General features: G+C 45.5%; 1 protein-coding gene across 3 annotated transcripts in view; it reads left to right on the top strand.

Annotated features, from left to right (window-relative positions):
• Nucleotides 1-20685, top strand: part of MFAP5 (microfibril associated protein 5) — a 56110-nt gene extending 35425 nt beyond the window's left edge. For all 3 annotated transcript variants that reach the window (XM_032214144.1, XM_032214145.1, XM_032214146.1), the window contains 2 exons: nucleotides 17439-17512; nucleotides 18826-20685. In XM_032214144.1, the coding sequence (XP_032070035.1) occupies nucleotides 17439-17512; nucleotides 18826-18947 (196 nt within the window). In that variant the 3' untranslated portion in view covers nucleotides 18948-20685. The remainder of the gene's footprint in view (nucleotides 1-17438; nucleotides 17513-18825) is intronic.
• Nucleotides 20686-23116: the final 2431 nt, after the last annotated feature.

The raw sequence follows: 23116 nt of genomic DNA, 5'->3' as shown, positions 1-23116 counted from the left end.
TTTTCAAACACTGCCTGACATTCCATAAACCACTTTGGCTAGTTTTGAGTTTCTCTTCACCTTTGATTTTTAAGAGATTAGTGATGGGCACTGCTATTTGTGCAAATGATAGGATAAATTTAACAGTAAAAGTAGGCAAATCCCAGGAAGCTTTCAAGTTGTTTCCTTGTACTGGGAATCAGCTGTATAAAGATGGCCAGGGCACCCTGTAGTCCAAAGGAGTACTCAAAATTGAAAACACCCTAGGGGGCAATTGAAAGCAGTTTTCCACTCATTCCCCCTCCTTATACACATCTCATAAGTCCAGTTTAGTAAAAATCTTCCCCTTGCCAGCTGGGCCAACATGTCCTTTGTTCTTTTCCACACAATCTGTGTTAAGCTTGCAATATGGTCTCATCTTTCTTTCCCCTGAAAAGCACCAGAGTCTGGCTGGTTGTATGAACCCATGCTTTAAGTTATTGTCTATGAATAACCAGAGCTCCTTGAGCTCTCTTGGGGTCATTGAACACAGACCTTGGGAAGCTTAGTTCCTGCTAGGATTTCTATGGAATAGTCCATGAGGCAATGAGGGTGTGTGTGTGTGCATCTGAGTCCCTTCTGCTAAAAATGTCCTGTAAGTCCCAGTACTCCTTGGGTATTCAGGGGTCACCCTTAGAGCATTCTTGTGTGGCTGCCCCCATCTCTTTCTTTGCTTTCTCTCCCAGTGGTGCTGATAGCATCTGCTTGGGTTCAGCCCAGACACTTTCCACCTGATCTTTAACAACCACCTCCTCCTCCAGTTCACATAAGGATTCTATTTTAAGAGCCATGCTAGACCCAGTACTAGCGACTGCTTCATGCCTGGTGCCACGATAAACCTCAGGGTTTCTGTGTGGGCCCCCATTCTCATCTCTATGGGTTCAGTAACAAACATTCCCCCACACACACACTACTGACCCATCCAATTGGCAAAAGGTCACCCACACTTTGGGTTCACTGAACTGCAAGCATAACTTTTTGACTAATGCAGGCTTGATCAAGCATCTAGTGCAACCCCAGTCCAAAAAGGCAACTAGGCGTCCCTTATCCCTTGAAGAGTGTACTGCCAATTCTATGGGGATGGTCATCAGGTTCACAGGGTGTCTTACAAGGGATTGTTACCTGTGTCTGTTTCACTCCTCAGTGTTTCTCAGGTCAGAGTAGACAGAGTTCTCACACCAAAAGGTAATGGAGTGAACACAACTACTTCCACTCTCTTCAGGGCCATTTCCCTGGCTCTTGCGCCAGTTTCACTGACTTCTTGGCAGGCCCTGAGGTTGCTTTTTGGACTGGGCATGCAGCTCAGCAGTCAGCAGCTTGGTGCTTTTCCTTTCCGCACTTAAAGCATTGGCATGGGCTCTGCTGATAGCTTTGGGGCTTCCTTCTTTTCAGTGAGGACAGATCTCCATCACCCATGGTTGGGTTGATTTCGTGATCAGGCTAAATCAATCTCAACATCTTCGGCCAAGATATATGAGCCATGAATGGTGCAAGAGGCACCTCAGGCAATACAGATGTTGTAGACATCATATTTCAGCCCATCTGGAAGCATTATATCAGCATGGTTGGGCTGCTGAGCTGGAGCTGGTGCTAGTGCCAATGGAGCAGGTACTGTTACAGCTGGGTTGGTGAGCATGGGTGTGCCATTGTGAGCCAGGACCTGCACTGGTTTAGTGGCTGGCAGTGCCATTCAGGTTAAAGCCGCATGTACCTTGAGATTGTCAAAAGTGCCCCTCAGGAATTCTATGGTTTGCTCCACCAACACATCTTCGCAATGCACTTCATCTGGGATCATTTCTGTCATGGTTCCAAATAGCATCCAAAAGTAAATCAGTCCAATGCAAAGTATTGTTCAAAGTTCTAATTTATTAAGAGAGCCCTGTTGGCACATCTGGAAATACCCAAATCTTAAAGCTTCCAGATTTTCCCCACCTAGTTGAAAATGTAAGATCTTGTCCCACACCCACAAACCCATCACATGGCCCAATCTCCCACTGCCATTCTGGCAGTTCCACCAATCCAGTTCCGGTCAGGTGCAGAGGTGCAGAGACAAAGGAAGGTCTCCTTTGTCTCTGCACCTCTGCACCTGACCGGAACTGGATTTCTAGAAGAAATTTTGTTTTGGCTACATAGCATCTAACTCTGTACAATCCCCCCTCCCATTTTCCCACAATAGGAAAAGGCATAGTAGAATAATAGAAAGTGTGGCAGGCCAAATATCCAAGAGAAATATGGCTGCAGGCCTGACAGCTTTCTCCTTAATTTCCACACTAATTAAACGCAGTTCCTTTGTTTTGGGAAAACAGTCTGTGTCATTTGAACAGTTCTCAGGACTTGACCTTGGTGGGTAACTGTTCTCAGGCAGCAGAAGGCTCTTGTGCATCTCTTAGCCTTCCCCCACCCTATGCATTTACCAACTCCCTCCCATTTCTGTTTTGCAAACTATGAGCTGAAATCAGGTGCAGGCAATAATGAAGCCGAGAGCTTTGACATGCCAACCACTCTCTGCTAGCGGCCACCCCCTTTTTCACACAGGATCTCCTGATAATGAGGAGGGAGAGGGAGAAGGGGGCAGCTGCTAGCAGAGAGGGGAGAGTGCAAGTTTAATGCTTCTGGGATGAGGGGAGCTGGAAAGCATATGGGTCTCACCCAGCCTCTCTTCCTCTTGCAGCCACATGTGCTGCTGCTGCCATTCCAGAAGGCTGTCTCGGGAGCAAGGGGGAACAAAGAAGCCAGCCAGCAGGCTGAAGGTTCATTCACTTGCTTTGCAACACCTCATTGATTAATTGGATGAAAACTGCAGGGGCCCCTTGTAAGCCAAACGGCATGACTTTGAACTGGAAACTACCAAGGGGACAGATGAACGTGATTTTCCACTCATCCCCCTCCCTAATTTTATGCGGTAATACACCTCTCTTAAATCCAGTTTGGTGAACACCTTGCCCTTGGCGAAATGGTTCAGCAAGTCCTTCATGAAGGGGAAGGGGGAGGTGTTTTCTATGCAAACAGTGTTAATGCCCCGGAGGTCAATGCACAGTCTCATCCCCTCCCCATCTTTGAAAAAAACAGGGGCAGCTAGTTTAGAACTGGCTGGTTGGATAAAGCCTTGCTCCAAATTGGCATCAATGTATTTCCTTAATTCTGCCGTTTCCTTTGGGGTCATGGAGTACATCTTAGTTTTGCCCTGAGCGTGAACTCTATCGTGCAGTCAATGAGGGGTGGTGATAATTGCAATCTTTCTCACTAAAAACCCCTTCCAAGCCCCAGTATCCTCTCCCTCCCTCTCATGAAGGACCAAACTGGATTTAAGAGAGGCGTATTACCACATACAAATTTTTTTGGGCGGGGTGATGAGTGGAAAATCATGTTCAACTGCCTTGAAGTTTAGCATCTAATACGGGGTGGCAGGGTCTGGATTGTCTGCCTTAAGGGGCCTGATGCTCCCCGGCTGGCCTTCTGGCTTCACAGGGGGGGGGGAAGGGGGTATCAGTCCAATGCCTAGGGTTAACTTTCAGTGGCCATACTCCAACTTTATGGTGGGTGCCCATTTGTCCAGCAATGCAAGCCCAAAGATGATTGATTCATTCATTTTCGGCACTATGATGAATCTGAGAAGTTCATGATGGCACCCTATCTGCAACCTCACCCACTCGGTGATTAGCTTGGCCGGGGTTCCTCCGATTAACATCCTGTCAACTTGCTCAAAATGGATGGGATGGGCTAAGGGTCTTGTGCATATGCCCAGCTGTTTTAAGATGGACATGCTAATTAAGTACTGGGAGCAGCCCATGTCAACAACTGCCTCAACCTACCCCTGTCTCGGTTATTGTAAGTTTGGCTTTGATGGCAAAGGGGCGGATGGCTGCACTTACCATCGGTTCGTCTTCACTGTTGTTTTCCTCCTCTCAGCCTGGAGGAGTTTCACCATCTAGCAAAGTCTCCATCTCCTCAAGCTGGGGAGAGGCTTCTTCCATTTGCTGGGTGAGATGACTCTTTTTGGGTAGTTTTTGTGGGGCCCTCCTTGTTCCAGTAGTGGCTGGGATGCACGCTTGTGGGACTGGGGCCGGGGCCAAGCATTCCGATGCTCTGTGCTTATGTTGACCACACCTGTAGCATTTTATTGGTCCATTTTATTGCTTGCTTCCTTTGGGATTGGCGGCCCAGAGGTCTTCTGGCAGGCTTTTTGGTAATAGGCCTTTGATGGGGTGGACTTTCAGTTGTCCAGAATAACTGCAGTGGTGTATCAATTCTGGATGCACTCCAGCACCCCTCAGATGCCACATGCCTTTCTCAGTTTGGGATCAAGGGATCTTTGAACATGTGCACAAGGAGTCGCTCTGGCCAGTCCTGTAACTTTCCAGCTGGCCTTCTAAACTTCAAACTAATTCCTTCATGGGACAGACGGCCTGCCTCAACCCTTGGATTTGCTCTTCTGCTTCCACGTGTTGGGCCACATTATTAAATCAGATCCGCATCAGTTGAACTAATCCATCGGCATCTTCTAATTCAGGAACTTCCTCATCGTGGAGCTCTGCCACCCATTCAGAAGCCTCCCCTCATTCATCCCTTCTCTTATGGCCAAAACCAGATCTCAGTTGGAAGGATATTGATCTCCATATTGGTCAATGTACCCAGTCTCAATTTAGGAAATAGGCTAGCTTTCCAATGGTCCCATCAAATGTCATTTGAAATCGGAGATGCGTGGGAGCCGGTGGGGCTGGCACCTGGATTTGTGCTGGCGGTTGGGCAGGTGCTTGGGGCTGGGGCCTCCTTGCAGTGCTACTTCTGGCAGCTGTTGTTGGGCAGGAATCTGCTGGGGCATTGCAGCTTGGGGCTCCCCTTGTAGTTGCAGTTGAGGGGTCATCACTAGAGGGGTCACTACTTGAAGTTAAAACACCCCAAATGTTTGCATCGGTGCCATCTACTGAAGGGGAGCTGGCGTCCACTGGTATTGTACCTATCCTTGGCCCAGGTACTAAGCTTATCCCGGTGGGACTTGACTCGTTGGCTGCAACCCAAACATCAGTGGCTAGCTAGGGGTTGGAATCCCCCAATAGCTTTGTTGCTTGCTTGCCAGTGGCTGGCTAGATTGACCTCCCCAGCCTGGGTGCTGGGCCATTTGTGTCCCGGAGTGAAAGGAGGCTGCCATTGGTTTCATTCCAGCGGTGAGGTTGTGGGATGACCTGCTTTTTGCTGTATGGAAGAAGCATGAATCCCCACTCCAGTGCATTGCAGTCTCGACCTGGGAAGGTGTTCATTTGGGTACCTCGGAGCTAAGGCAAGGAGTGGCTCCACTCACATTAAGCTGTCCAAATTGATCTGGAAGGCTGGCCAACAACTGACTGTGTGGCGGTGGTGGGAATACCTAATCTTCGAAGTGCATGGCTGGTGTTGCTTTGGTCTCCTCCACTTGTGGATCGAGGCCAATCCAGCATCCATCTGTGGTTCCAACAGCAATTCCTTAGGGGAGGTGAATCCCGCAGCTTTGCCTTCCAGAGTTAGGTCTAGTTGTGAGGTTCGCCCAGGAGCCAGCTCTTTGCGTCTGGCTCCCAACTGGTGTGCCCTCTCCGTGGCCTTTGCAGCAGCCTCTGCAGCTTCCACCATGAAGGCGAGTAAATGGTCTCGACATAAATAGATGCTCCATCATCTACTGCTTCCTCCGTGGGCTTCTTCTCTTCCTCCATCTTCCCTGAGTCTTTATGTCACCCGGGTTCGGGTCTACGCTGGGGCTCAGGACCCTGGACAGCACCCCGAAATTTTGGGAAGCTGGTGAAGTATTTTAAGGGAGATTTGGGTTAATGTCAGGGTTCCAAATAGCATCCAAAAGTAAATCAGAGTCCGAATCAAGGGTTCCTCAAAGTTCCAATTTATTAAGAGAGCCATGTTGGCACCTCTGGGAAAAACCAAATCTGAAAGCTTCCAGGTTTTGCCACCCAGTTGAAGGTTCAAGATCCTGCCCTACACTCACAAGTCCATCATGTGGTCCAATCTTCCCCTGACACGCTGGCAGCTTCCACTGTCCAGGTGCAGAGACAAAGGATGACCTTGGTTTTCTAAAAATAATTTTGTTATGGCTACGTAGTATGAAATTTCTTACAACTCCCCCCTCCCATTTTCCCACAATAGAAAATGCATAGTAGAATAATAGAAAGTGTGGCAGGCCTGAGATTCAAAAGAAAAGATGGCTGCAGGCCTGACAGCTGTGCTGTAAGACTTCCAATCTCAAGCTGGCAGGGACATACAGTTTAGCAAAAATGAGCAAAAAAGGCCAATGTTTCGCAAAAATGGGCCCGTTTTTTGCCCCCCAAAACGGCATGCATAGCCTTGTAGAGTGCTCCTGGGGGCAAAAATGAGCAAAACAAATGGGGTGGATGGCTTCATTTACCATTGGGTCGTCATCGCCACTGCTCATTTCAGCAGACCCCGGAGGGGATTCTCTGGCTGGAGTTTCCTCATTCCCAGTTGGAAGGAGAGGAACCTTGACAGCCTGATTGATGATTTTCCTTTTGTCTGGTGGCTTCCTCGAGGTCTTTCACCCTGAGGTACAGAGGGGGTCTGGACCTGAGGGACTGGGGCAGGGGCCAGGCACTCTGATGCCCTGTGCCAATGTTGACCACATCAGTAAAACTTGATCATCCCAGACAGTGTGGGTGGTGGCACGTCAGTTAGCTTGACCAGGGTTTGATGGCCCAGAGGTTTTTTTTTTTAATGTTTAGATGTTTAGATGTTTATTAACATTTGTAGGCCGCCCTTTTCCCTGAGGGGACTCAGGGCGGCTCACATAAAATCAGGGAGGGGGAATACAAACAATAACGTAGACACATATAATAAAAGTAATAAGCAACATACATTCATCATTCGGGAGGGGCGGCTATCCTTGTCCCCAGGCCTGACGGGCTAGCCAGTTCTTAAGGGCTGTGCGGAAGGCCTGGACGGTGGAGAGGGTACGAATCTCCACGGGGAGCTCGTTCCAAAGGGTCGGGGCTACTACTGAGAAGGCCCTCCTCCTTGTAGTTGCCAGCCGGCACTGGCTGGTCGATGGAATACGGAGGAGGCCTAATCTATGAGATCTAATTGGTCGCAGGGAGGTAATTGGCAGAAGGCGGTCTCTCAAGTATCCAGATCCACTACCATGCAGGGCTTTATGGGTGACTAATAGCACCTTGAAGCGCATCCGGAGATCGACAAGTAGCCAGCGCAGCTCGCGGAGGATAGGTGTTATGTGGGTGAACCGAGGTGCACCCACAATCGCTCGCGCGGCCGCGTTCTGCACTAGCTGAAGTCGCCGGATGCTCTTCAAGGGCAGCCCCATGTAGAGCACATTGCAGTATTCCAGCCTAGAGGTCACAAGGGCCCGAGTGACTGTTGTGAGAGCCTCCCGATTCAGGTAGGGTCGCAACTGGCGCACCAGGCGAACCTGGGCGAATGCCCCCCTGGTCACAGCCGTCAGGTGGTGGTCAAACGATAGCTGTGGATCCAGGAGGACTCCCAAGTTGCGAACCCTCTCTGAGGGGTATAGAATTTGACCCCCCAGCCTGAGTGATGGAATATTGATCGAATCTTTGGGAGGGAAGCACAACAGCCACTCGGTCTTTTCTGGGTTGAGCACAAGCTTGTTAACCCTCATCCAGTCCATAACGGCCTCAAGGCCTCGGTTCATCACGTCTGCCGCTTCATTGAGTTGGCACGGGGCGGACAGATACAACTGGGTATCGTCCGCATATTGATGGTATCTGATCCCGTGCCTGCGGATGATCTCTCCCAGCGGTTTCATGTAGATGTTGAATAGTAGGGGGGATAAGACCGAGCCCTGAGGCACCCCATATGTTAGGGGCCTAGGGGACGATCTCTGCCCCCCCACTAACACCGACTGCGACCTGTCCGAGAGGTAGGAGGAGAACCACCGCAACACGGTGCCTCCCACTCCCACCTCCCGCAGTCGTCGCAGAAGGATACCATGGTCGATGGTATCGAAAGCCGCTGAGAGGTCAAGGAGGACCAGGATGGAGGAATGTCCTCCATCTCTGGCTCTCCAGAGATCATCAGTCAATGTGACCAAAGCGGTTTCTGTGCTGTAACCGGGTCTGAAGCCTGACTGGAAGGGGTCGAGATAGTTTGCTTCCTCCAAGGACCGTTGGAGCTGGAAGGCCACCACCTTCTCAACAACCTTCCCAAGGAAGGGAAGGTTGGAGACTGGGCGATAGTTATTAAGAACAGCTGGATCCAGAGATGGCTTCTTTAGGAGGGGTCTCACCACCGCCGCTTTCAGTGCGGCGGGGAAGTTCCCCTCCCGAAGAGAGGCGGTAACAACTGCCTGGATCCAGCCTCGTGTCACCTCACTGCTGTTAGTAACCAGCCATGAGGGACACGGGTCCAGTACGCAGGTGGAGGCACTTACAGCCCTCATGGCCTTGTCCACATCCCCGGGGGTAACATCCTGAAACTCAACCCAGAGATGTTCTACTTGATCCTCCTGTGCCTCGGCTGGAACTGCGGGGATGGAGTCCAAGTCCGACCGAAACCGAGCAATTTTGTCCGCTAAGAATTGGGCATAATCCTCAGCTCTGCCCTGCAAGGGTTCCCCCGCTTCCCTTTTATTTAGTAGGGAGCGGGTTATCTTAAACAGGGCGGCTGGGCGGGACTCAGCGGACGCAACCAAGGTGGCTATGTGAGATCTTTTCGCTGCCCTAAGTGCCCTGGTGTATTCCTTGGTGCAGGTGGTTACCATTGCTCGGTTCGATTCGGACTTTTATGGTTTCTCTGAAGTCAGCTTTCGATGGGGATGGATTTCAAGATTCATGGCCACTGCTGTGTTGTATCAGGCTTGTATATGCTTCAGAATGCTCCTGATGCCACACACTTGTCTGAGGTCTGGGTCCAGGGCCTCTTTGTAGTGGTAGACAAGAAGGCATTCAGGTCAGTCTCTCAGTTTTCTAGCCAGCCATCAAAATTCCCACACTAAGTCCTTCGGGGGCTGGCCTGCTTGCTTCAACACTTTGATCTGGGTTTCAGCTTCTAGCTGGTAGGCTGTGTCCTCTAACTGGCCTCAGAGAAGTTGGATGAACTAATCTGCATCTTCTAGCTCTGGGGCCCCTTCATTGTGTAGTTCAGCTATCCATTTTGCTGCCTCCCCTTCATTGTCAAAATCATGTCCCAATCGGTCTCATATTGGTCCCCATCAATGTGTGACCAAACACAATTGAAGAAGTAGGCCAGCTTTCCTGGGGTCCTGTTGAATGTCACTCTAAACCGTGGAGCAGGATCGGCTGATGGAACTGGTTGCAAGACCAGTACCAGCTGCGGGGCTGGTGCCTGTGGTGGGACTGGAGCTGGTGTCCATTGGTATTGAACCCACTCCTGGCCAGGATAGAAGTCCCAGATAGGGGGGATCTGGACAGCGGGAAGAAATCAGAGGAACAGCGGCTGAGGAGGGGTGTTGGGTCTTGGCAGTCTTCCCTAAATCCGCCTTCTGCCGATTACTTCCCTAAATCGACCAATTAGATCGCACAGACTGGGCCTCCTCCGAATCCCATCTGCCAGTCAATGCCGACTGGCGACCACACAGAGGAGAGCCTTTTCTGTTGCTGCTCCGACCCTGTGGAACGAGCTCCCCATGGAGATCCGTACCCTCACCACTATCCAGACCTTCCGCGCAGCCCTCAAGATCTGGCTCTCCCAGCAGGCCTGGGGATAGGCTTCCAATTCACCCGCCCGAGTGTTTGATTGTTGAATGAAAGTTGTGTTTTACTATCTTTTCTTTGTTCACATATTGTTTTGTTTTTGACCTTGCACCCCCCCCCCCTGTGGTTGTAAGCCGCCCTGAGTCCCCTCAGGGAAAAGGGCGGCATATAAATCCCAATAAACCTAAACCTAAACCTAAACCAGTCCCAATGTTGGTCCTTGTTACACTGGACTGGATTAGCCTAATGGGTCTTGCTGCTGCGCCATTCCAATTCCAGCAGGAGCTGTCATCCTGATAGACTGGGCCTGACAGGGAAGGCTAGGGCACAATCCATTTCATGCCAAGTGGCTGATGCCTGACTCAGTGCCACTCAGTGGTCCCCTGGTCCAGAAAGGTGAATGTGGGCTGAGCCAAAACCCAGCTGGGTGGGCTGGTATTAGGAGGTTGCACGATGCTGCCCATGCTGAGTTGGTTGAACTGCACTGGTACACCCACTAGCGACTGGCTTCACATTGGCAGCAGAAAGCCCCACTCTCTGATATTGCTGAGATCAGCTGGTCCCGGTGCTCTCCATTCACGGGCTTGGGTCTGCTTTGCTCTGCTGACCCCCATCTACTGGTCCTGCAGCATCACCCTGGTCAGCAACTCTTGGGGTGGTATGGCTCCCACAGTCTTTCCCCACAGAGAGAGATCTGGTTGAGTGGCCTGGAAGGATGCCGGCTCTTTGGGCTGGGCATCTTGTCAGTATTCTGCTTTGGCAGCCTCTGCTGTCTTCACCACAGATTCAGAGAGGGAATAGAGGATCTCAACGGGACCATCAAACTAGTCCCAGTGGTTCCCTCTGTGGTCGCAATTGTCTCCTCCATCTTCCCCGAGTCTTCATGCTGCCCGGTGTCGGATCTGGACTCAGGGCTCAGGACCCCAGACAGCACCCCAGAGGTCAGGGAGATGGTTAAAATTTTAAAGCAGATTTGGGTTAATGTTAGGATTCAGGATAACACCCCCAATGCAAGAAGACTCCAAGGCTAGAAGTTCCTCAAAGTTCCATTTTATTAGAGATGTCATATTGGCACATCTTGGAAAACCCCAATCTGAAAGCTTTCAGGTTTTCCCCACCCAAAAGAAAGCCCAAGTCCTTTCCCCTGCACCCATATGTCCATCACATGGTCCAATCAATGCACCATCCCAACTGGAGATGCCTTCCACTCACGCCACTTCAGGTGCAAGCCAAATGTCCTTGATGCTCAGAGAAAGGAATGTTATTATGGCTAGACATCCCTGCAACTCCATGCAATCCCCCCTTCCAGTTTCTCACAGCACTAAGTGTGGCAGCCCTGAAGATCCGAAGAAAAAGATGGCTTCCAGGGCTGACACAGGCCATGCCCACCCTGACCCCCAAGGGTAAACAAAATCCTGATACATCTCCCAATGGGATCAAGTTTGACACTCCTAGGTTAAAGTGTTGAGCCCATCACTTGCTTAGGGGATAGTTTCTGGAGGGGTGGTGGTCTTCAGTGCTTCTAGATTCTTATGATCCATTCAGATCTCAAATGTGGTCTTGCAGGAACTGTCTCCATATTAGGAGAGCCCATCAAACTGTGAAAGCCTCCTTTTCCCAGATAGCTGAGCACCTTTCAGTATCAGACAGCTTGAGAGACATATAGGCACAAGGTTGTAATTCCCCCTTGACATTATTTTGGAGTAGGACTGCCCCCATTGTTACATCACTGGCATCAACGTATTATGAATGGCTTGTCTGGGTTGGGGTGTTTCAGGACCGGCTCCGCCAAGAACAGGCACTTCAACTTTTCAAAAGCGTCTTGGCAGTCAAGGGACCAATTCAAGGGTTGGCTGGGTTTTGTCCCACCCCACCCCCTCTGGTTTTCAGAAAATTGGTAATTGGTAGAGCTATCTGGGCAAATGTGAGAATGAATTGGCGGTAAAAGTTTGCAAAGCCCAGGAAATTCTGTAACTGCCTCCTAATTCGAGGGGGCTCTCATTCCATTTTTTTAGCAGATTTTTGTATTTTTTTCCATTTTTGTTTTCACCTTGTTGAGAATCCATCTCAATTCTCTCATTGGAGACACAGTACCCCAGACAGTCCAGGTAGGTCTTATGAAACTCACATTTAGACAAATTCATATAAAGTTGGGATTTCTGTAGTTTTTTTAGTACTGCCATGACCAGCTTCATGTGTTCTTCATGGGTCTCAATGTATATTAATATATCATCTAAATACACCAAGACACCTGTGTACAGGTGCTTATGCAGGTCCTTGTTTATTAGTTGCATGAACACAGCAGGAGTCCCTTGCAGTTTGAATAGCATTACTCATACTGGTAGCAGCGTGGGGAACAAATGAACACTGTTTTCCATTCATCACCTTCCTTAATCTTCACTTGGTAGTACATCTCAAATACAATCTCAAGTCTAGTTTGGTGTGATTTTTCCTCTTGCCAAATAGCCCAGCATATCCCTCATCAGGGGAGGGTGTACATGTTTTCTACACATATGCAGTCTAGCCCCCTGTAATCTACGCACCACCTAAAGAACTTTTTTTTATTTTCTTTGAAAAGCACTGTGGCCGTCATTATTATTTAATTGGCTAGATGAACCCCCTCACCAAATTCTTGTCAATGAACGCTTAGAGCTCCTCCATCTCTCTGGGGTCCATAAAGTACATTTTTGGCTTGGGTAGTTTGATTCCTGGCATGATTTTTATCAGAGTCAGTGGGTTGGTGAGGTAAGAGCACATCGGATTTCTTTTCACTAAAAACCTCAGGTCACGATAATCTGGTGGAATCAGTGGCTCTAACCCATTGTTTCCTCTTAGTATATTCATGATTTCTGCTCTCACTTTTCCAACTGCAGCTATGTGGCCAATTCTCTGCACTCTCCCTAACTCTTGCCAATTAGTGGCTTTTCTTTGCATTCACTACTTTTCCTTGTACCAGCTCAAGGTGGTGGGACCCAGCCATCATTTGGGTGTTCTACAGGGTCAACTCTCCAGTGTGGCATGCTGTCGAAACTCCATCAGGTTGATCTCCACTTCACTGGCCACTTGGAACCACACTTGTAGATTGTGCAGCACCCCTCAGGGTATACAGTCTTTTTAATAATTTTATTGAATAAACATTAAAAACATTGGACATAGAGCAACCTTTCTGGCTTGGTCATTTTCATTCATATTTTAACATAACAACAAATACAGTTTTTACTTATCGTATATAGCTACATTAATCTTATTAACACATCCCTTATCCTCCTTTATATATTTATCCAGTTCCAATTTTACAATCCTCAAAATGTTCTGTTCTGACTTCTTTTCCTCATTTCCAACCATTGATTCATTTTGTTCCAAATTTCATAATATTCTGTCTCGTCTCTATTTTTGATTTTTAGTGTCAGTCTGTCCATTTCTGCACAGATCAAAATTTTCTTTATTACCTCTTCTTCGGTGGGGGCATCTCTGTTTTTCCAAATTTTGTACATATACTGATCTTGCTGCGGTTATCACATGCAGCATTAAATATGTCACTCCTTTACTATTTTTCTTTTATTATTCCTAATAGGAATAGTTCTGGTTTTAAATCTATCTTTTGGTCTAACATCTCTTCCAACCATGTCTTTATCTGATGCCAAAAATCCTTGGCTTTTGTACATAGCCACCACATATGATAAAAAGGTCCTAAAGCCAAGTTATATTTCCAACACTGTGGAGATTGATTCTTATTCATTTTCGCTAACCTTGTGGGAGGAAGATGCCACCTATAAAACATTTTGTCCAAGTTTTCTTTATATGAAGTGGCTAGGGTTACGTTTCTATTTCTCTCCCATAGATCTTGCTATTTGTCCAGTCCAATGTTATAACCAAAGTTCTTGGCCCATGTTACCATAGTTTCCTTCACTTGTTCTTCCACCATTCTATATTCCAATAGATATTGGTAAATTTTCTTTATCACCTTTTCATCCATTCCTAATAAAATTTTATCTAGCATTGTTAATTATTTCTTGATACCCCATTCCTTTCTATCGTTCATGTAGCGTGATTGAGTTTGCAGATATGCCCACCATTCCAATTCTACTCCTTCTTCTTGTAGTTCTTTAATAAAGTTTGAGTGTACCAACATCTCCAACGTAGAGAGCCAAGACAGGATTTCCATATAATTCTGTTGTTTTACTTCTATCCAAACCTCGAGAAGAGCTCGTCTAACCAGGTGCCTCTGGAAGTACTGATGAGCCCTGTGTCTACCATCCCACAAGAAAGCATGCCATCCTATTTGCCTATCATACCCTTCCAAAGTTAGTAGCCTCCTATTCTTTAAGCTTATCCATTCTCTCACCCATGTGAGTGCAACAGCTTAATAATACCTTTCCAATCAGGCAAGCTAAACCCTCCTCTTTCTTTGGATTCTTGTAATAGTTTTAATTTAATTCTAGGTCTCTTCCCTTGCCAGATGAATTTAGATATTGTTTTGTTCAAATTTTCAAAAAAAAATCCTTCTCTAATCTTATGTGTATGTTTTGGAATAAAAAGAGTATTTTTGGTAAGATATTTTTATTGTTGCAATTCTCTCCATGAGCTGCAAATTTTTCCACCTCTCCAAATCCATCTTAATTTGGTCAATTAGTCTATTATAGTTATCTTCTTTTATTGTTATACATCTTGCCATTAGCTGTATTCCTAAGTATTTCACTTTCTTTGCTATCTGGATGTTTATTCTCTGTCAAATCGTCTTTCTGTGTTTTTGACATGTTTTTAACTATCATTTGGGTTTTTTCCTTGTTTGCTCTCAATCCAGCTACTTCTTCATATTCTCCCAGTATTTCCATAAGCCTCAAGCCAGATTGTAATGGCTCTTCTATAATAAATACAAGATCATCTGCAAAGGTTTGCAATCTATAAACCTCCTTCTTTATCTCCAGTCCCTTAATTTGTCTTTTCAAATCATTCTCATTAATACTTCTAGGGTTAATATAAACAGTAATGGCGATAACGGGCCTCATAGCTTTTTGGATTTTGAAACTTTGCATTACTTCCCCATTCACCATAACTCTGGCCTCTTGTTTGGAATATATGGCTTTGAACACATTTATAAAATTTTCAACGAATTCCATATAATTCTCAACATAAAATCCCAATTGACGTTACCAAAAGCCTTTTGTGAATCTAAAAATATAAATGCCACTTGTACTTCGCTATACACTTCATAATATTCCAATACATCCAATATTGTCCTCATATTATTTCTTATTTGTCTTTTTGGTAAGAAACCATTTTGGTCAACATCAATAAATTCATTAAGGAACCTCTTTAATCTTTCGGCCATTACTGCCATGAATATTTTATAATCTGAATTTAGCAATGATATGGGCCTGTCATTTTTAATTAATGTCAAATCAGTATTCTCCTTTGGAATCAGCGCAATGTTTGCCTCCGTCCATGAAGCTGGTGTCTTTGTTTCTCTTAATACTGCATTAAATACCTCAATTAGTGTTTGTCCTAGAGTATCTTGTAGTTCTCTATATAGTTCTGATGGTAACCCGTCGGAACCTGGAGATTTATTATTTTTCTGTTTTTGCGTTGCTCTATTAATTCTGACATTCCTATATCTTTATTCAGCATGTTTTTTATATTTTCTGACTTTGGGTCAGGGTATGCAGTTTTGGTACAGCTCTTGGTTCAGCCCTTCTTGGAAGTAGGAAATCAGCATATGCTCAAGTGGCTAGTTAGGCTGTGGAAGTCTTGGATGTACTGGCTGCTTTCCTTGTTTAAGGATGTGGATACAGGATTCTGTTCTGTTCTTGGAACTTGATCTTGGTAGGTAACTGTTCTGAGGTGGCAGAAGGCTCTCATGCATTCTTTAGCCCTCCTGCTCCCTAGGAATTTACCAACCCTCCTCCCATATCTGTTTGGCAAACTGGGAGCCTAAATAAGGTGCAGGCAATGATGAAACTCAGCTTTGACACATGCTCGCTGCTCACACAAATGGAGTGCACACGTATGCACTTGCCAACTACTTGTGCAAGTGGATGCACATGTGAGCTTGCCTGCCACTTCTGCAGCCTAGTTCCATACATCTCAAGACCTAGTAGTGGGTCATGGCCCAGGGTTTGGGGACCCCTGGCCTAGCTGTCACTGATCACTGAGTCTGATGAATGCATACCCCTCCCCTCTGGTATCCATGCACTATCCTTCAGGTCCATTCTTGTTATTGCAGTAGATGAGTCCAGCTATTCCACTAGACCAGAGATGTAAAACTCAAGGCCTGCAGGCCAGATCCGGCCCATGGGGTATTTACATCTGTCCCATGGGGTCAGCCTGGAAATATCAAAGGACTGGACTGTGGTGCCTCTCCCCTCCCCCCCCCATGGCTCACATGCGGCCCCCCAATGGCCCATTTTCAGCCTCCTGCAACACTCTGCCAGCCAAATAAGTGCATATGTGTGCACTCCATTTATGTGAACAGTGAGCAAGTGTCAAAACTGACTCTCAGTTTCATTGTTGCCTGCTCCTCATTTCGGCTCACAGTTTGCCAAACAGAAATTGGAGGAGGGTTGGTAAATTCCTAGGGAGTAGGGAAGGCTAAAGAATGCATAAGAGCCTTCTGCCACCTCAGAACAGTTACCTATCGTGGTCAAGTTCTTCCGGCCCATTTTTGGCCAGCAGAGTGTTACAGAAAGCCAGGGAGGCCAAAAATGGGCCATGTAGGGGCCTCGGGAGGCCACTGCTTGGCCTGTTTTTGGCCAGCAGTGTTACAGGAGGCCATGAAGGACAAAAATGGGCCATGTGGGGGCCTCTGTGCAGCCCAATTTTGGCTGGCAGAGTGCTTCAGGAGGCCATGGAGGTTGAAAACAAGGCATGGGGGGTCCATGCATGGGCCCCCATGCCCTGTTTTGGCCAGTCAAGTGCTGCAGGAGGCCGTTAAGGCTGAAAATGGGATGGAAGGGGCCACATGTAGCCCCCCATGCCCCATTTTGGCCAGCAGGTTGCTGTAGGAGGCGTCCATTCCGTATCCCCTCTGCTCCCTCCCCAGCCCGCAGAGAACTACAATGCTGATCCAGCCCTCGAAGAAATTCAGTTTGATACCCCTGCACTAGACTCTTCCCCCTTTGTGTCTCAGAACATATCAGCTTAGAGACATGACTTTGAAAAAGGAAAAAGCAAACTAGCTCTCTGCCACTTCACTGAACATCCCCCATCACCCCACAAATGCCACTTGGCTGTTATTTAGCTCCAGTTGATGTGGAACTTGTTTCTTGAACAGACCTAACCCATGTTCAAAAGGATCCTTGCTAAATCTGGTTGGCATCAGTGCAAGAGAGAAGGGATGCAGTAAGAAAAGCTCAGTCACCACGATCCCATCATGCCATTCCACCCAGGGGTGGAGATTGAGCTAATTTGGACCAGTTTGGGCGAACCAGTTGTTACAATTTTGCGCAGTTTGGAGAACCAGCAAATTGCACCACTGGCTGGCCCCACCTCTTCCCTCCCACCCAGTCCAGTCCCTTCATTCCTCATCTCACCTGCTCAACTGCCATTGCTAACCTGCCTTTGCCCGTCATTGTTTCATGTCTGCCTTCCCCCACCATTGCTGCCTTCCGCTTCTGATCTCCCTCGGTGAGCAATTAGCAATTACAGCAGGTATCCATAATAGTTTGCTATTTAAATGCTTGATTCTCAGGGATTTTTTTTTCTGTTGTCTGTCCTTTTTGTCCTCTGCGCTGCTGGTGGCAGTGTCCGTCGGATATACGTAATAAACAAGGAGATCTGCTCTCGTATTGTTTGCAAAGAAGATGAATTCATGCAAGGTAAGTGACATAACAAAAAAGGATATTTTTTATAAAAAAATTCCGATATTAGAAAAATGCATAGAAAGAAATGATTACGAAAAGTCATTCGTATCACAGCTGTATGGCTATATAGTTCTGGGTAAAGGTAAAAGTAAAGGTGAAGGCTTCCCTCGCACATATATGTTAGTCATTCCTGACTCTAGGGGGCGGTGCTCATCTCTGTTTCAAAGCCGAAGAGCCAGCTCTGTCTGAAGATGTCTCCGTGGTCATGTGGCTGGCATGACTAAATGCTGAAGGAGCACAGAATGCTGTTACCTTCCTATCAAAGTGGTCCCTATTTTTCTACTTGCATTTTTACATGCTTTTGAACTGCTAGGCTGGCATAAGTTGGGACAAGTAATGGGAGCTCACTCGGTTATGCGGTGCTAGGGATTCAAACCGCCAAACTGCTGACCTTTCTGATCAAGAAGCTCAGCGTCTTAGCCACTGAGCCACTGCATCTCATATAGTTCTAGTAACATTCAATTGTCAGTCAACAATTTAAGAAGCCTGCTAACAAATGGGAGAAGATGCAGAAATGCTAAATGTGCAGAATAGACACAGGAAGCTTGGGGGAGGGGGGAGAGACCCAGAATTTGTTTAGATGATTATTAGATCAGTGTTTTTCAACCTTTTTTGTGCAAAGGCACACTTTTTTCATGAAAAAAATCACGAGGCACACCACCATTAGAAAATGTTAAAAAAAATTAACTCTGTGCCTATATTGACTATATATAAAGTAATTCTCCCACGGCACACCTTACACTATGTCACGGCACACTAGTGTGCCGCGGCACAGTGGTTGAAAAACACTGTATTAGATAATACACTGTTGCATCACAGTGATCCTAAGTGTATTTGAAGTGTACTATACTCCTAAACAAATATAAAAATAATTGAAATGGAACAGTGATCAGCAAAGAAAAACATTAGATTTTCAAACTGCTCTGAATTTTGTGGTATTCCTTATGACAAGAAAGCAAAATTAAGGATGCTTAAAACACATATAGAAAAAATGTTTAAAATAATATATTTCTATTTGCTTTCCCTAAAACCTGGCAGACGTTTATGGAAATGAACTATCGCAGACTTTGGGACAAGTGCCTGTGAAACTCACAGATTGAAAACTATTCTTAAAATATATGTAGTAATAATTGGAAATTGAACTGGGTGCCCCTCCCCCAATTCATATTTAGTCATGATTTTAATGCTATGGATCCATAAAATGATTCTTGCAAATGAAGCTGCATGTGTCAAATGATTAGCTCTTTCTTTCTCTCGCCTGTTTCTAGAGGAGAATTGCCGCCAGCTGGCTGGCCTGCCAGCACGCCGCCTTCGCCGCTCTGATGACCCTCGAGGACCATCCTGTAAACGAGCAAAGGGCCAATCTCAGAACACACTTGATTCTCAGTGATCAGGAAGCTGTAGAAATGAGAAGAACAAAGAGGAACTGAGATTATACTGGAAACCCATTCCAGATTTACCTTTTCACACACAATTCCTGTCTCAAAGGATGTTTCACTAGCACAGGGACCTTTCATATCAATAGGTCATCTTTGAGATGTTAGTACTTAGATCCTCCTGTGCACCTGCTTCTGGCTTATTTTAACCTTGGACTCCTTATATAAGTCCTAACCAAAACCCGCCTTAAAATACACATACAAAATACTTGATCCTCCTGTGCACCTGCTTCTGGGTTATTTTAACCTTGGACTCCTTATATAAGTCCTAACCAAAACCCGCCTTAAAATACACTTACAAAATACTTGTTTTCTCAGTGACTTCCCACCCAGTTTAAAGCCAGCTTGTCTACAGAAAATTGCTAGAAGATAATTAATATAATTTGCTGCACATATAGTCTATTCTTTATAAGATTTGATTGTTTCTCTGCAAAATTAGAGGATAATAACCATAAATTGAACTCACCACTTGTATATCTTATGCACTTACTTGAAGAGGAGACACTGAAACTATAGAATCATAGAAAGTAAGGATCCTTACAGACCATCTAGTCCATTCTTCTTCAGTATAGGTGTCCACTACTACAGCATCCCTGGTATCCCCGTGTCTGTTTAAACACTTCAATTAAGAAGAATTTACTATTTCCTGAGGCCATTTGCTCTATTCACTGTTAGGATCCAACTTTATTTACCATAGTTCTGTATTCTGGAACAACTTTGAAAGGGTTCTACATAACAATGATTCTTCAGATATATGAACAGCTACCATGTCTGTTTAATCTTCTCCTAGTGAAATATATCAGGCACTTTCAGCTATTTCTTGTAAATCTTTCCTCCAGGCCCCTAACCACCTGATTATCAACTCTTCTAGACTTGCTCTAGTTTGTCAGTGTGACTGTCTTTCCTAAGACATAGTGCTCAGAGCAGGATGCAACATTTTCTATAAAATCTGATCAGCATTGGGAAAAAAAGGAAAGATTTTTTTAATTAAACTCCTGTTTGCTCCTCGTATTTACTCACTCATCAAATGCATAACATAACAAAATGGTTTCCTTATATGTCTTCTGAAGCTGCCTCAACAAGGGTCAGCAATAAGCACTGCTCACAGTTGCCAATTAGCTTTAGTCACCAACACAGTGGCAATCAGTAGCACTCAATCAGCAATCTCTCCGTCTCCTTGGCCCTTTCTCTCTTCAGCTTATGCTCTTCTGCAGTCTATTTCAACTTTCTCTGCCAAATTCCTGTTGCTCTCCATCTCCTCTCATAGCTCGTTACATATTCTATAAAGTTACCATTGGCTTGTGTGAGAAAAACATTCTGTTTCTTTCAGAATGAGATGTAGATGGGGTGAAATATATTGAGAATTTGCTCAACTAAATATTTATACTGGTATTGGAAAGGGAAGGAGGGTCATTACTTAAACGTTTATCTCTGTTTCATAAACCTTGTTCAGGACAGCTGTTCCACAGCAAGGAGACTGAGAATAGAACACTGCAGACTGAGAATCTAAATTTAAGTTAGGTTTAGATTGGGAGGACCCAATCAAACAGAATTAGGAATAAATTCTAGTGTTCTAAAAGGCAACTTTGGATCATCTCTCACTGCTTCAGATTCCATTCTATGGCTGCATCTAGTTATAACTTTGTTCTAAATGTGATTGAATCTGATATTAAAAATATCTTCATTCTCTAATTTTGTCCAATGTCTCTTTAGTTCAGGGCTATCAAACTCAAGGCCCACGGGCTGGATCCGGTCCATGGGGTGCTTAAATCGAGCCCGTGGGGCCAGCTTGGAAATATCAAAGGCCGGCCTGTGGTGCCTCTGCTGGCCAAAAAGGGCCATGTGCATCTCCCATGCCCCATTTAGGGCCTCCATGCAACCTGTTTTTTGCCAGCAGAGTGCTGCAGGAAGCCATGGTGGGTGCACAGGGGGGTGCACACGGGGCCCCTGCATCCCGTTTTGCCAGTAAAGTGCTGCAGGAGACTGTTCAGGCCAAAAATGGGGTGGGGAGGGCTATGTGCACTCTTCCCTGTGCCCCATTTTGGCCACCAGGGTGCTGCAGGAGTCATCCATTCTGTCTCCCCTCTGCTCCCCCCCCCCCGTCCCACGGAGGGGAACTACAATGCAGATCCAGCCCTCAAAGAAATCCAGTTTGAGACCCCTGCATCCATCCTAAATGCATACTTAGGACTGGTTTTCTATTCCCCAGTCCTCCCCCCACCAATTAGTTGGTGGCTATCATGTAACATTTTGATTCTTAATGCTGTGCCAAAATTACTGCTATCCAACAGACAACTGCTATTTAAATTTTAAATCAAAGTGAAGTTGCACTGGAGACAGGAAAGAGACAAAAGCAAATGATAGCAGAATTGAGAGAAAAATATTGGAGGGTTATACTTGAATATATGTTATATTTAAGTGATTGCCCACTAGGATGCCAAGATCTCTCTAACAGTTACTGCTATTGACCCAGGTTTTATCTAATTTGTGCTTGTACATTTGGTTTTTCTTGAGTAAGTGTAAAACTTTACTTTTCTTACCATTGAATTTCATTTTGCTAGATATACTTGGAACACTGAGCCCAGTGGGCTCTATCAAGATCCAGATGGATCTTGAATCTACCTTCTGGGGTGTTGACTATTCTTGCCAGTTTAATGATGCAGATGACACTAAACTCACAGGAATAGCCAATATCTCAGAAGATAGCCTCAAGATCCAGATGGATCTCAACAGACTTGAACACTGGGCCCTATCTATGGTAACAAAATGAAATCCAGTGATTAAAAAGGTTAGGTTTTACACCTAGGCAAAAAAACCCCACAAATGTAGAGGCACAGATTAGGTGAAACCTGGCTAAATGGCAGTAACTACTGGACAATATGAGCCAGTAGTATGTGGTAGCAGCCAAAAAAGCCAACACAATCCTAGGTTGCATTAACAGGAGGATAGAATCAAGATTATATGAAGTAATAGTCATCATCCTCATTTTAACCATTGTTTATCCACTGCAGAATGATGGCCTCTTCTGCATGTATCTAACCTATGCAGTCATGAGTTTTCTTTTGCCAATTGGGCCTGCAATACTTGATGATGTCATCAATCCATCTTGTTTTAAGTCTCTTTTGTGGATACTTTTTATAAGTGAGATCCATTCTATGACTTCTTTTGTCCACCTGCCATCAGTTCATCTTGCTATGACCAGCCCATTTCCATTTCATTTATTTTATTTTCTTGATATAATAGTATTAGTATCGCTTTATAAAGACTTAGTAACACCACACTTAGAATACTGCATCCAGTTTTGGTCTCCATATGACAAAAAAGATGTAGAGACTTTGGAAAGAGTACAAAGAAGAGCAATAAAGATGATTAGGAGTCTGAGGCTAAAATATATGGACAGTTGTAAGAATTGAGTGTCTAGTCTACTGAAAACGACTAAGGGTAACATGATATCAGTGTTCCAATATTTGATGGACTGCCACAAGGAAGATAGGGTCAAATTATTCTCCAAAGCACCAGAAGGCAAGACAAGAAATAATGGATGGAGACTAATCAAGAAGAGAGGAAACTTTAGAATTAAGGAGAAATTTCCTAACAGTGAGACCAATTAACCAGTGGAACGGCTTGGCTTCAGAAGTTATGGGTGCTCCATTACTGGAGGTTTTTAAGAAGAGTCTGGACAGGTATAGAGTCTGGAATGGTATAGGGTCACCTGCTTGAACAGGGTAACGACTAGAAGACCTCCAAGGTCCCTTCTAACTCTGTTACTGCTTTGTTAAGTGAAAAATACTATAGAGCAGATATAAGTTCTAGATAAGCTTTATCTAGAACTTCCTTGGCAATAGGTCTGTATAACTAATGCAGTATGGCTGGAAATTGACAATTGTTTTTTTTTTAAAACTGAACAGGATATCATAGAACATTTCTTATTTTTTTACTCTCTTCATCATTATCTTTGGGCAGTTTGGTGGTAGGAGAGACATAAACAGGAGTTACCATATCCTGAATTGTGGGTATTCCATTAAAAGTGCCAAGACTGCCTTATCCTGAAGTATGGGTGTTGGTCCATCCTACCCAGTCCTGTATTTTCTGATTGGTAGTAGCTATCCAAGATCTCTTACTT

This window comes from Thamnophis elegans, chromosome 3, assembly GCF_009769535.1.
Source record: "Thamnophis elegans isolate rThaEle1 chromosome 3, rThaEle1.pri, whole genome shotgun sequence".
Taxonomy (NCBI): Eukaryota; Metazoa; Chordata; class Lepidosauria; order Squamata; family Colubridae; genus Thamnophis; species Thamnophis elegans.
Note: the sequence above shows the minus strand (reverse complement) of the source record. Positions and strands in the feature narration are given on the sequence as shown.